We start from the raw sequence: 13345 nt of genomic DNA, 5'->3' as shown, positions 1-13345 counted from the left end.
CCAGTAGCAGCCGCAGCTGCAGTGGTGCGGGCACCAATGGCACTCTTAAGTAGCCCATGGCAAGTCCACGCATAGCCCAAGAGCTCGGGGGGACGACGTGCAGCAGTCGACCTACGCGCCACAGTCGAGGACAATGAAGGAAGCACCTGGGTCCTGTACCCAGGGCAGCAATGCCGACACACACGTGCACCAGTCACAGAGGCTTAAGCACAACAGCACACTCCGCGAGCCAAGGGGCAAAAAAGTCCCAGGCTCCACCAGGTCAGGAGGACGACGACATGCCAGACGTACGACAGTGGGCAAAAGCGGACAACAGGATGCAGAGCATAACTTGCATACCGAAGCCACAGCAGAAGAGGCGAAGGCACCAACTGCAATCACAACCGCCCACGGTGAAGCCGGCCAGGGCCAACAGACTCCAGACAGTCCCGCAGGAGTGCCAAAGAGCATAAAACAGGGTATGGTGTGAAACCACTCACCCAGAGCAGCAGCAGTCGTACAGGCGGAAACGCCAACGGTGCATGCAAGGAGCTGACTGGTGGAGACACCCACGGTCAGCCAAACCCAGGAGAACGACTAGAACCAGTCGTGAGGTAGGGAAAAGCAAGCTACACAGAGGGGCATGAAGCACGCGCAACTGTAGCAGTCATGGCGGTTGAGGTGCCCCGGGCGTCCACAAGAAGCCAATGGATGAAACAGCCGACAGCAGGCGGTATCCAAGAGAGCGACAGACAGTCGCAGGACGCTGAATGGTAGAGAACAGCAGAGGAGCGGGGAGCACACATGCGGTCTCATGCAAGTCATGCAGCCATGCAAGAGAGCAAGTATGCAAGCATGCGAAACAACCGAGCAAGCCATGTAAACACTGGAATGGCACGGTGCGTATGGCCCAGCGGCACACCGTGGCAGCTGAAGTAGCCGTGGCATCAACAAGCATGCCACAGGGTGGAGGCCACCTGTGGCCAGAAACCCACTCTGGAGCAGTAGCAGGTATGGCACTCACATGTAGCCATCGGGCGAAAAACACCCATGGCCAACCAACCCAGAAAGGGGCCAGTGCCAATGCAATGCAACAAGCAATGCAACTGGGCTGTGACGGTGTCACCCGAACAGAGGGCATGGCGCGGGCATCGGCGGCAGGCGACAGCTGTGGTGGCGGCGTGCGACCGTCCGGGTCGCTAGCAGGCAGGGCACATGTGAAAACACCCTCACCGTGTGTCAGAGGCTGCAGGTTGGCAAAACAGGGCCGACAACTCCACCAGGTCAGTCGACAACTTGTCCACCCCCGAGGGCAAGGAGTCTGGGCACATCCGCGATACCTCCAGGAAGCGTGAGGTCACCCCATTGGGCCTGCTTGGCCTCGCTGCAGCAGCCGGCGTCATCTACAGCCCCCCATGGCCAGCGGAACTGTAGGCCGAGGGCCAAATCGCGTCAGCAGTAAGTGCTCTCGCACGCAGACCTGAGCAAGCAGCACAGGCCACATCTGTCAACCTCAGCCGCAGGCATCTCAGCTCCAGGCAGGAGAGGCACCAGTCCCAGGGGCCTAGACGACAATGCATCAGTCAGGCAGGCAGGCACACAGGGCGAGGACACCCCAGTGGTAGCCGAGAGGGAAGCCAGCAGTCGGACAGTCAGGGCCGACAAGGCAATACACACAGCAGGGCGAAGACACCCCAGTGGTAGCCGATGCAAGTCAGTAACCAGGCGAGGCAAGAGCTCCAGGCCAACTGGTGAATACCACACAGAAGGGGCTGGGACATCCAATGGCAGCCAAGAAGAACCCAGTAATCAGGCAAGACGAGGGTCCCGTGTCGGGAAGCGAACACTGCAACACACAGAAGGGAACAAACAAGCAATACATACCCACAGGGCGAGGGCACCCCAATACAGTGGAATCCGCTTATAGTGGTCACGGATATAGTAATCAACCGCTTATATAGATCAAAAAGCTTGGGACCGAATCATTTCTATACAAATGCTGTTTAAATAATTCGTTTACAGTGATCAAAAATCCGCTTATAATGTTCATTTTTGTCATTTTATGAATGTAAACATGTGCAAAAAGTATTGAAAAACTCAGTGTAGCCATTTCATTTTTTACTCCCGCGATTCCTTTCCCGACGTCTGCTTCTGTATATGCCAGATAGGTTGTAAGGGTATTGCGCGAGACTCAACTCGCCACTTTTCCGGGTGGTAGCCTACTGTAGCCTACTCTAGGGGCGCCAACCGAGGAGTGCAAACTCCATACAGTGAATGGGCTGCGCTCTCCCGACAGCACCCCAGTGAACTGCAGGCATGGCTCGACTGAGTGGGGACGCAACCTGTTTACATAGAAACTCTCTGGTGATGAGGCTGTGTACACATGCTTCTGTCTCGCTAGCCAATGTAGCCTAACGAGTTAACACCGGGCAGCAAGCACGTGAATCATGTCTCTCTTATTCTGGGAATGAAAAACATAGGCTCTTCGAAACGTATGAAAATTTACCAAAAACGAGCCAACGAGATGTTTTGGCGAAGCTTGGCATTCCTCAGGCTACCTTGTGTTTAAACTGCAACAGCTGTACAGGCTGCGTCTCCCCACGAGTCCCTCCCACTCCCCGTTGCCCTTCTCATCTCTCCTATGCCAGCAAGCCCAGCGCGACTTTCCCAATTCCAACCAGTTCTTTGCGTGGCTTTTTTTAAACGGTGTCCAAAAAAAAAAAAAAACACGTTGTAGGCTACTACTGTACAGCAGGCTATGCAACAGTGTGTTATTTATCGGCGTGGCAATTTTAAGTGCGCAGTCTTGCGGCGTTTTGCATGCATAACCTGAATCACACTGTGCAGAAACTCGCCAGAAAACGTTTGTGGAATGGGAACTTTACAAACTTATTTGACATCATAAGAGATGACGACCCGTGCGTGGTCTATGCTTTGAAATGCATGTAAGCCTCGTCTTTCTCAGCGCTCATTTTTGCCAGACAGGTAGAGACAAAAAAAAGGGGTGAAATAATACAAATTCGGTTTTAGTAATCAATCGCTTACAGTGTTCAAATTGGCTCGGACAAACGTGACCACTATAAGCGGATTCCACTGTAGTAGGTAAAAAGTTGGCAACAGGTAGGAGATGACCCTACAATGTCCAGCAAATACTGCAAATATAAAACACAAGGGGCGAGGACGCCCCAAGTGTAGCCAACAGGAGCCAGCAGCCAGGCGGCAACACCAAGCTGACAAGCAAATAACAATGGACATTAACATTTTGGATTCGGCCTATTTTGGACACCAGATGGAAATTAGCCCTTGGGCTACAATCTGGCATATTTACATATATGTACATGCATGTATATGTCCATTAATGTGCAATGTCCTGAAGAAATAAAGTAAAGTACATTACATTACATTGCAATGCAGTCGGTAGGCGCTGTACACCCAGCGACTCACAATAGAGGACATACAATAAGCACAGCCAATATCATGGGCAGACAGGAGTAGCACAGTGATAGAAATGCAAGGCAAATATACACTTCTGGGGCGAAGACACCCCAGGTGAAAACAGACAATAATCAACCAGTGAAGAAATAACACAACCGGGCAGGAATAACAACCGGGGTGAGCAGAGTGCAGCCAGAGAGAGTAGAGAGAGATTGTATTGTAGATTGAATCTCTGGAGCAGCGTGACGCCAACGGTGTAAGAGCACAGCGAAACACACTGGCCCGTGGAGCAACCGTACAGACAGGCTACACTGTACAAACAATGAAGCCGTAACGTAAATACAGGCACGCGAACCCAAGTAACCGAGCTCGCGTCGAGTGTCACAACAATCGCCCAGTAATAGTAACATTCCGCGGCGAGAAACGCCGCGAAAATAAATCGAAACAGTAAATGACAGTCCACTTACCCAAACGATGGCCAACATAGGCAGGCAGGCGTTAATACCTAATCCCAACTCGAAAGCGCATCACGCCACGAGACCGCTCGTCAAATCCAGTTGCGGGAAACACTACTGAAGATAACGCGGTAGCAGTTAATACATGATCAGAAAACGGCCTACCTTCCACGGGAAAGGACAAGTTATTAGCCTCCAGTCGGCGAGAACAGTGCCTCGAGCCAGGGGCTAGGCAGGCTAGGTAGCCTAGCCAGCCCTCCTCCACCGAGCGGATAACACTCAGTCGGACACATAGTAAATGTGAAAGAGATACTCAAAGGAAAAAGCGACCAACGCCGTTTCATGGGGGGTGGAAAACCCACAGCCCCAACCCTATGGGTGCGAAACGAACAAAGCGTCAGGTCAATCCCAAAATCTCAAACGATTAACTCGACACCTGCAATCGAGAAGATGAAAGAGGTCACTTCCTGGGTTCACCGGTGTTTTAACCCCTGACACGGGGGTCACCGGGTGACGTCACCCAGGTCACGTGTTACTTTGTTGATATTAATTCTCGACCTGCTGATCCGTAAGATGAATATTCAGTGCTGAAAGCACCGCCTCTGGTGGTCAGGAGGAACGAAATAGAAATCATATTTCATGTGACTTTGCACAAGTTGTATGAGTATGCGTTTTTCTCTCTCTTTCTCTCTCTTTTTGTCTCTCATCACTTCACTGCGACTTTCTGTGTGCATTTGCATGTGTGTGTGCGTGCGTGCATGCATGCGTGCGCGTGTGTGTGTTGCGTGCATATGAACGTGCATCCACTTTAGTTTGCCTTTCATTACTGCCTGTTGGCTGTACAGTGAAGTGGATCTCTAGGCTTATCAGATCGTATTAGAGCGCATTCCGATCATTCTCAAAGCAACAGGGAAAGCTCCTCTAACCCAAAGTCAACAGTGACATGCTTTTGGGCATGGGTGTGTGCATGGTATGTGAGCGGCTGGCTATTTAATGATATCCAGTGCATATGATATATGACTCCTCTTGTTCCTCTTTCCCACAGGTCCCAGTCACCCAGACAGATACAGGACAACAACAACCACATCAAGAAGAGAAGACCACTGTGTCCCAGTCTGTCTGTGATGGTTGTTGTGTGACTTTCCCTGTGTGTGTGTGTGTGTGCGTGCGTGCGTGCGCGTGTGTGTGTGTTCTCTCTCTCTCTGTCTCTCTGTCTCTCTCTCTCTCTCTCTCTCTCTCTCTCTATATATATATATACAGTATATATATATATATATATATATATATACAGGGCTCTAAATTAACACACGCCAAACACGGGTGAAAATTCATTTTGGCTAGTAGAAAAAAATACCTACCCGCCAATTTGGATAGTAGCGCCGGAGTACAGTAAATTATGAACGGTAAACCGCTGCTCTGACGAAAGTTAGACGGCGAGATTTCCGACATTACCTATGGACACTAGCGTCACGACGTAGCCTCCCACCGTGGGCTTTCCAGTGCAGCGAGCGGCAACTCCATGCTGTTGCGCGCGCCAGGATTGAAAACATTTCAGACGACCAGCCTTCTGTCAGCTAAACTGCGCTCACACTATTTTGACAGGCAGCTCTCCTCCTAAGCTCTCGTCGCTTTCGCTACAACCTGTTTTAACGTCACTACTGCTATTATTAGCCTACTATATGAACCTTGCTGTAATAGGCTGCATTTTTGAAGCAGCGAGGCCCTGACCGTTTCAATGACAGGACTAACGCAGATTATGCATATAGCTACTTCTGCTCTGTAGGCTATGTTTTGTGCGAGTGATGAGAATGTGGCGGGGGTTAGAGCAAGGTTATGTGTGTTGGTGAATGCTAGTAGTAGGCTAATTGTAACCGTAATAATAGTGACGTTAAAAAATGAGTGGTTGTGGAACGAAATAGCGACAAGGGCAGAGGAGGAGAGCTGACTGTCAGAGTAGTGTGACCGTAGCTGTCAGTTCAATTGTCTTCTGAAATGTTCCGAGTCCTGGCGCAACTAAGTTGGAAAGCCCACGCCATCGGAAAGAAAAAAAGCAGCCAACGACGAAGCTGTGGAAGTAACAAAGGAAGCGAAGATTCCCGAGATATTATTTACTTTTAGTTAAACTACACTCTAAGAAAATTTCCCTGCAAAATAGCGGCAGTTACTGGCAATTATATTTACCTGTAATTCTACTGTTATTTCACACCAAAAATCAAATACAGCTCATTGCTGTTTAATGTATCACAGTATATAACATTTTTTCAGCAGCAATTGAACTGTTAAATAACAGTACTCTACAGAACGTTCACAGTATTAGTATTGTTAAACTAAAAGTGCTCTACAATATTTATGCAGTAGTATGAGTAAAATAACAGTACATTTCAGTTAAAAAGTTGAATTGTACTGTGTGATGACAGGCAAATACTGGGTCATAGTTGTATTCATGAATATGGCCATGGCAACTTCCCACCCCACCCATCATTCTCCATAACTGTGGTACCCTGGCCATGTTACCACCCCACCCTCCCATCGTTCACCATGACTGGAGTGCCTTGAGCATGATACTATGGCGCTATGCTGTATTGAGAAAATGGTTTGCGGTGGTCCTTTGAAAGTGTGGGCATGAATACAATTTTAGAGTACGCAGTGCTATGTTACAATGATAGTGTGCAAGGTGGGCTTTTTACTGTATCTCTTGATGAGCCAATGATGAATATAGCATTGGTCAGTCTTTAAAAAAATATTTTGCACCAAGTAGCACAGCAAATAAGCAGCACTACAAGCCAGCTCTCAAAACAATGCCTAATTTGCAGCAGGCACATTATATGCAACAATGCAACTAATGATGCCACATACAGCAAGCTTTCACAAAGAGGAAAGTGTGCAAGCATGTAAGCAAGCTTGTAGGCAAGCTTGTAGGCAAACAAGTGCTATGCTGTGCCATGCAGGCCAGCCAGCAGGCAGGCAAGCAACTGAAGTGTTGATAGTCCAGATTTATATACAGGTGCAAGAGTACCATGTGACCAGAGTCATCAGGCCCTTGGCAGGTGACGCCCGTAATTGAATAATGGCATAACAGCCCTACTCAGGTGAGGCCAGGCACTGATTAGCAGATTGGTTTAGATGGGGCTGCTTGTTGCAAGAGTGTTACAAGTTCTTAAAATGTTTCAGCCATTCACCCTTTCATCACTATCAAAATGCATGTGCTACTCACACTTTGCTGCATCAAGCACTTTTTAAGTATTGTAGTTTCCTTACAAATTGTTTCATCATGCTTGATAGTATCAGATAATCTTTAACCAGTCAGAATGACTTCAGTTCTTCAGGTGGTATTGAAGTTTGATGGTGATCACGGACAAGTGGAGGATGAATGGGTTTCAATGGTGCTGCCTAAAATAACTTGTTATTTTCTGGAGATGCACCGGATCCGTTTCCGGTTCCGGATCCGTCAGGATAATAGAGTTTTTCACAAGATCCGGGTCCGGCAGGATCTTAAGCAGTGGATCCGGTATCCGGCATGTTACCTAAAAATCAGGGTCTGATGCATGTCTAGCCTAGGCTTTTCAGTCTTTCACAACCCCAATCACTGCATGGAGTGAAATCCCTTTGGAAGCGGCTATTGCAGGCAGTGTGGCAATAAGCCAATGAGTCTAAAAAATAGTTTGCGCCAACGTAATAAAAAGGGCCCACATGTGCGAGTAGACTATATGTTTCAACCCTTTTGTAGGATCCGGTATCCGGTTCCGGATCTGGCAGGATCTTAAGCAGTGGATCTGGTATCCGGCAGGATCCTAAAAATCAGGATCCGGTGCATCTCTAGTTTTTTCCACAACGGCGAATACTGCTATTGTGCAGTACTTACTGTTTATGCTCAATATGTGACTCAAAGTAATATTTTCACAGTAGTTGTCTGTTTTTTCGAAAAAACAGTAGAATGCTGTTGCAGAATTGCCGTAAATAAACAGCTATTTGTTACAGTGTAGGCTTCTTGTCATTTTGTTGCGCTCCTCCTCTCTCCTCTCCTTTCCCTTTCATCTCTTCTCCTTCCTTGGGGTGTGCCTATGTGAGGTTTTGAAGTGTTTGGCTGTGTGCTTGGTTACTGTATGTTAAAGGTCTGTTATGTGAGTGGCTTGTGTGTGATTCAGCTGTTTCCAGAGGAATTGAACAAAAACTAATCAAATTGATTAGGCCTAAGTAATGAAAGTAAAAAAAATAAAGCAGAAGTTAAAAAATAATGAAAAAATATATAGTAGGCTATAATATAGGCCTAATATGCTTATTATGTAGGCATATAGTAGCCTATGCAGGCCTATTATTGTATCTGTGTTGTAGAAATAGTTGAACTAATGCATAGTTTATTTTGGCGAGATAAAAAAAAAATGGCTAGTTTAACTTCTGTTTGGCTGGTGAGAAAAAATGTCCACTAGCCAAATTGGCTGGTGGTGGAAAAAGTTAATTTAGAGCCCTGTAAATATATATATATATATATATATATATATATATATATATATATATATATATATATATATATATATATATATATATATAGGGAGAGAGAGATCACATATATATGTATATATGTGTGTATATATATATATATATGTGTATATATATATATATATATATATATATATATATATATATATATATATGTATACACATACTGTATAGTATACAGTATATGTGTGTGTGTGTGTGTGTGCGTGCGTGTGTGTGTGTAAGGCTGTTTTATCCCCACCTCATCTTAATGGAATACTGAGAACCATTCTGCCAAAGGCAAAGTACAGTATCTGCTGAAACTGAGAGAAATTGCTTCCAAGCCTTGATATTAGGTTGGATATTGAGTTACTGTAAATTCGATATAGCTAAAAAGGGACACATTTGGACCATTAGGTTTTGTCACGAGATAAAGGACGTGTAACGACGATCATTTTCCGAAACGCAATTACAGTTGTTATGTTGCTTGTGAGTCTATCTGTCTGTGTCTGTTTGTCTGTTTCTGTCAGTGTGCGTTAAGAGGTATGTGTGTGGTCTGTTTCTACGTTTATGTTTCCCTATGACCCCCCTAGAACTACAGAAGGTTTAAGAAGTCCGCCCTGGCCCCCTTCACACAGCCACCAACACAAAGGCCAGCTAGTGGTGGGAAAAGAACGTTTGCTACACTTCATTTGGCTGCATAATTTGGACACATAAAGCATTCTTGTTTCTTCATAGCTGGAAACACCCTCACGGTCTTTTATGTAATGGCTTCTCACACTTTAACGAGCAGCTCGCTCCGTGTCTCACACTTGCACAGCCAGCTGTAGTGTTCAACTATTGCCCAATGAGTAAGAGTCAACTGGGGAACTTATGCTTACGTGTCTGAATGTTGTCTTTATTAAGATTAATTATAAAGTACTCTTCTAATCGTTTTACAGTTTTGGGTTCATACAACCATTAAATTCAGTTGCCTGCACTACAATTCCATGTTCAGCAAGAATACAAATAATGAAAATCCACATTAATGTGTATGGATTCATGTTATTTTTCAAAATGGCATAGAATGTTATGGTCAGTCTGCAACTATGACAACAGGTCAGAAGATGCAACATGTCCTATTTTGGCATCATCAAAATTCTATTTCGCCGAACTAGAATGTTGCCGTTTGAAGATTCTATCTCATTCAGAAAGCAGTGTTTGACACACACAACTTGCTCAGCTATCTACTGTGATTTTTGAGCTGAGATAACCCATGAATTTTGGAAATAATTGCTTCAATTATATCTGTGAGGCCTTCCCCCAACATCAAGGTAATTTCTAAAAAATGAATTAATTTTTTGTGGAAAATAAAATGTGTAAATTACTGTGAATTAATCAGTGTCTTACTTGTTAGGTGTACAGGAAATCTTCACCAACCTGGCAGAGAGCACTTCTATTAATGGCTTGGGTAAGTACTGTTGACTATTTTTGAACACACATAATATCTACATTGTATGAAAATAATTAATATGAAATTAATATGAAAACATTTTAACTACTTTATTCATGTCCGCAATTCATAATATGTACATATGGACATAAATGTTGATATAATGATGCTAATGATGCTAAGTCACAATCCAATGTGGGTCTCAAAATAGCAGTTTTAAGCATATAAATATGACAACTACCAATAATGGAGGATATATAGCAATATTTGGCGTGCGCACACACACACACACACACACACACACACACACACACACACACACACACACACACACACACACACACACACACAAACAGTACTGTACCATGAGACTGCACCTTAGTCCTGGAACATAAGACAATACAACATGCTGCTTACAATGCTGCTATCCCAAATCTACTACTTTTATATAACTATTGTTATTATTGTTGTTACTATTGCTACTGTCACTGTTATTATTTTCTATTATTGTAATATCTACATTATATATTTATTTATCTTCTGTTTACATGTTGAATGTTGAATGTTAAATGTTCATTTGTACTGTATTTATTATTGAACACTTATTGTTACCAGTCCATCACTGTTACCTTCCTGTCTTGCACTTTACGTCAGTCTGTAAAATGTCAGCCTTGTGTATGTCTATGTCCTGGCATGGTAGAGAGAGAATTTTACTTTTATGACTTGTGCATATCAAGAAAGTGACAATAAAAGCTGACTTGACTTAACTTCTATTTATCAGAAAGCTATCCTCAACAAAATTGTGAATTCTTCTACATCTGCCATTTGTCTTTGTCTAACAGCCCCTACCACTGGTTCTGGGGTCATCACCCAGCCAGGAGTTTGGCCTGAGTACCATGGATATCAGCCCAAGCAACACTCTGGGCTACTGGGCTGCACCACTGCTCTGCCACAACTCTTGCCTGTACCTGAGATGCAGGTCCTCCATCCTGTGCACCCTCAGGGATTCCATGGGGAAGTGACCCTCCAGGGTAGAGCTGTACCCTTTGATCGCCGGCTGCAAGGCTCCATGGTGTTTGTGAATGCTGTGGGTCATCAGCATGGCACCTCTGTGGCCTCCCACCCACTGCTGCAAGTGTCCCTTGCGACTATGGATGGTACAGACCTACAGTACAGCACCTCTCCAGCCTTCACAGCTCCACAAATGCATGCTCCCGTCATGCGGGTGGTTGCCAATGGACAGCAGCTTGGCGCCTCTGGGCCTTTCCTCACCCCACAACCTCAAGCACCTGTTATGCTCATTGATGGCCGAGCCCTACTGCACGGTGCCCCTGTGCCAGTGTATTCAACAGGCCTGCAGCATGGCAATGCTGTTGCTTTGAATTCTCAACTGGCATCTTTTGTGGCAATAAATACCACGCACCTTCAACATGTGGCTCCCATGCCCCAAGAGTCAAGCGCCCCAATGCAGGTTGCTTGCAACACACAGCTGCCGAAGATTGCTGCTGGGCTTAGCAGCGCCAACCCGACCAGGCCTGCACCGGGGGTGAAGCCTCCATCCCGGCAGTGCCAGCAGGATCCCAAGGCTTCTTCCTCCTACATGCCTGGATCTGCATCATACACTCAAAGCTGTGGCACAACTGCTTCCTCAAGGCCAGTGGCAACTAAATCCACTGTTGACAAGTCCAAGAAGACCTGGGATGAGGACCTGCGAGCCATGCTTGAGTGCCCTGCGCCCAGCAGCATCATTTTCTCACAGGAGAGCCTGGTGGCTAAAAAAGAAGCAAAGAAAAGGCGAGCAGAACGTGCCAAGCAGAAGGACAAGGGTTCCTCCACCAACACCCAGGCACCAAATACAACCCTCACCAAGATCACCCAAGACCAGGCACCTAAAAAGGCTGTGACTGAGATCAACAAAGATCAGGAAGCTAAGACATGCCCCACCTGGGTGGGCAAAGCCAACACTGTCCTGCCCAAGGAGTCCAAGGAGGCTGGGAAGAACAAAGACAAGAAAAGAAAGCATAAACCTGACGCAGATGAGATGAACAAGAGGAAGGAGAAACGCTGTAAGAAAGCAAAGCAGGACGATGTTTCCCAAACATCTCAGTCTGTAAACATCCCGTTTACCAGTCGTTTCAAAGTTCCAAAGAAGCCAAATTACAATGCACCTGTGTGCAGTACAAACGCTGGAAAGGTGGCCCGCCTTGCACCCAGCCAGCAGCACAAGCCTGCCCAGCTTCTGTATGACGCAAGTTTCATCGAGGCCTGTACACCTCTGCGCCCTCCACAGCGTCCCCGTCACCACGGTCAGCGCCACCATGGTCACCAACAACAGAGCCGTTCACAGCCAAGCCACCCCCAGCACGCTGCCAGCAGCGCAAACTAGCTGTACATGTGTCCAAGCGAAGACAACTGGGTGATGTGAAGAAGTTTGAGGAGTGCAAGTATGGAGCCAGGGATGAACAGGACCATAAACCTTTAGTCTACTGTCTTGCCCCTGTTATATCAGATGACTCTTTTACATTTGGCCCAGGATCTGTTTTAGTCAACTGATGATTAATACTATGTTTGGCTGGTATTCAATGACGCCATCACTTATGAAATTGTTACATTTAAATGAAAATAAATTATTATTATGATTATTATTATTATCAATAAATAAACATACTCACATTATTTCTGTTGTGAACTTGCTTTTATTGTTTGACCTCAGGATAGCAAGTCCAGTAATTAATCATTGTGCTATAATATTAATGGGACTTCTATGATGCCTTGCAATATATGGATATACGTACATACTTAAGATGTAAAACCATGTGTCGTACGGTCGACAAAATTAATTCAAGCTTAACATCTGAGGTAAATTTAGATAAAATGCACATAATTCAAGAAGAATTCTTCATGGTCATTATTCACATACCATATGCAATACTGGGGCAATGTGCAGACATTAAAATGTATGTCAGCACAGGTCTCTCCATGTGTTCATGGTTCTCTTGAGGTTTACCTGTGCTACCAGTCCTGTACCAATAATATACTATTATAATAATGATAACCGTCTGCCAGTGCCAGAGTCAGACACACCCCAGCAACCAGAAAAAAACAACTACAATCTCTATACTGTATACTGTACTGTATATTCCATGTCTTACTCAGTTATAATAAGCAATTTGCTGGATCTTTCATCAAACAATGAGTGGGCTACAGACAGCACATAGCATAACATACTGTACAATGCTGTGAAGCAGAGTGGGTCTTTCAGAGATATGAACAGTATACCATGGGAGCCCCTTGGTTGCATTGGGATGACAAGGGAGTCACTGACCTATATTTTGCACACTTCAGCTCTCATCCCAATCCCCATGGAAGCTACAGACACACCTTCCACCTCCATGGAGACAGCAATATCAACAAACACAAGAACAGCTCTCTCTCTCTCTCGCTCTCGCTCTCGCTCTCTCTCTCTCTCTCTCTCTCTCTCTCTCTCTCTCTCACTCTCTCTCTCTCTCTCTCTCTCACACACACACACACACACACACACACACACACACACACACACACACACACA

At 45.5% G+C, this 13345-nt stretch overlaps 1 protein-coding gene across 1 annotated transcript; it reads left to right on the top strand.

Annotated features, from left to right (window-relative positions):
• Nucleotides 1-9562: 9562 nt before the first annotated feature.
• LOC134456199 (uncharacterized) lies at nt 9563-12435 on the top strand. The gene is made up of 3 exons (XM_063207589.1): nt 9563-9658; nt 9742-9795; nt 10620-12435. The coding sequence occupies exons 1-3, from the start codon at nt 9601-9603 to the stop codon at nt 12161-12163; spliced, it is 1656 nt and encodes a 551-aa protein (XP_063063659.1). The 5' UTR covers nt 9563-9600; the 3' UTR covers nt 12164-12435.
• The last annotated feature ends 910 nt before the right edge of the window (nt 12436-13345 follow it).

Source organism: Engraulis encrasicolus, chromosome 10 (assembly GCF_034702125.1).
Source record: "Engraulis encrasicolus isolate BLACKSEA-1 chromosome 10, IST_EnEncr_1.0, whole genome shotgun sequence".
Classification (NCBI taxonomy): Eukaryota; Metazoa; Chordata; class Actinopteri; order Clupeiformes; family Engraulidae; genus Engraulis; species Engraulis encrasicolus.
Note: the sequence above shows the minus strand (reverse complement) of the source record. Positions and strands in the feature narration are given on the sequence as shown.

Bases quoted from the DNA above. Each gene is read 5' to 3' on its own strand.
- LOC134456199 (XM_063207589.1), top strand. From the start codon at position 9,601: ATGAATTTTGGAAATAATTGCTTCAATTATATCTGTGAGGCCTTCCCC. The intron at 9,659-9,741 runs GTAATTTCTAAA...CTTACTTGTTAG, and splicing joins GGCCTTCCCCCAACATCAAG to GTGTACAGGAAATCTTCACC. The intron at 9,796-10,619 runs GTAAGTACTGTT...TTTGTCTAACAG, and splicing joins CACTTCTATTAATGGCTTGG to CCCCTACCACTGGTTCTGGG.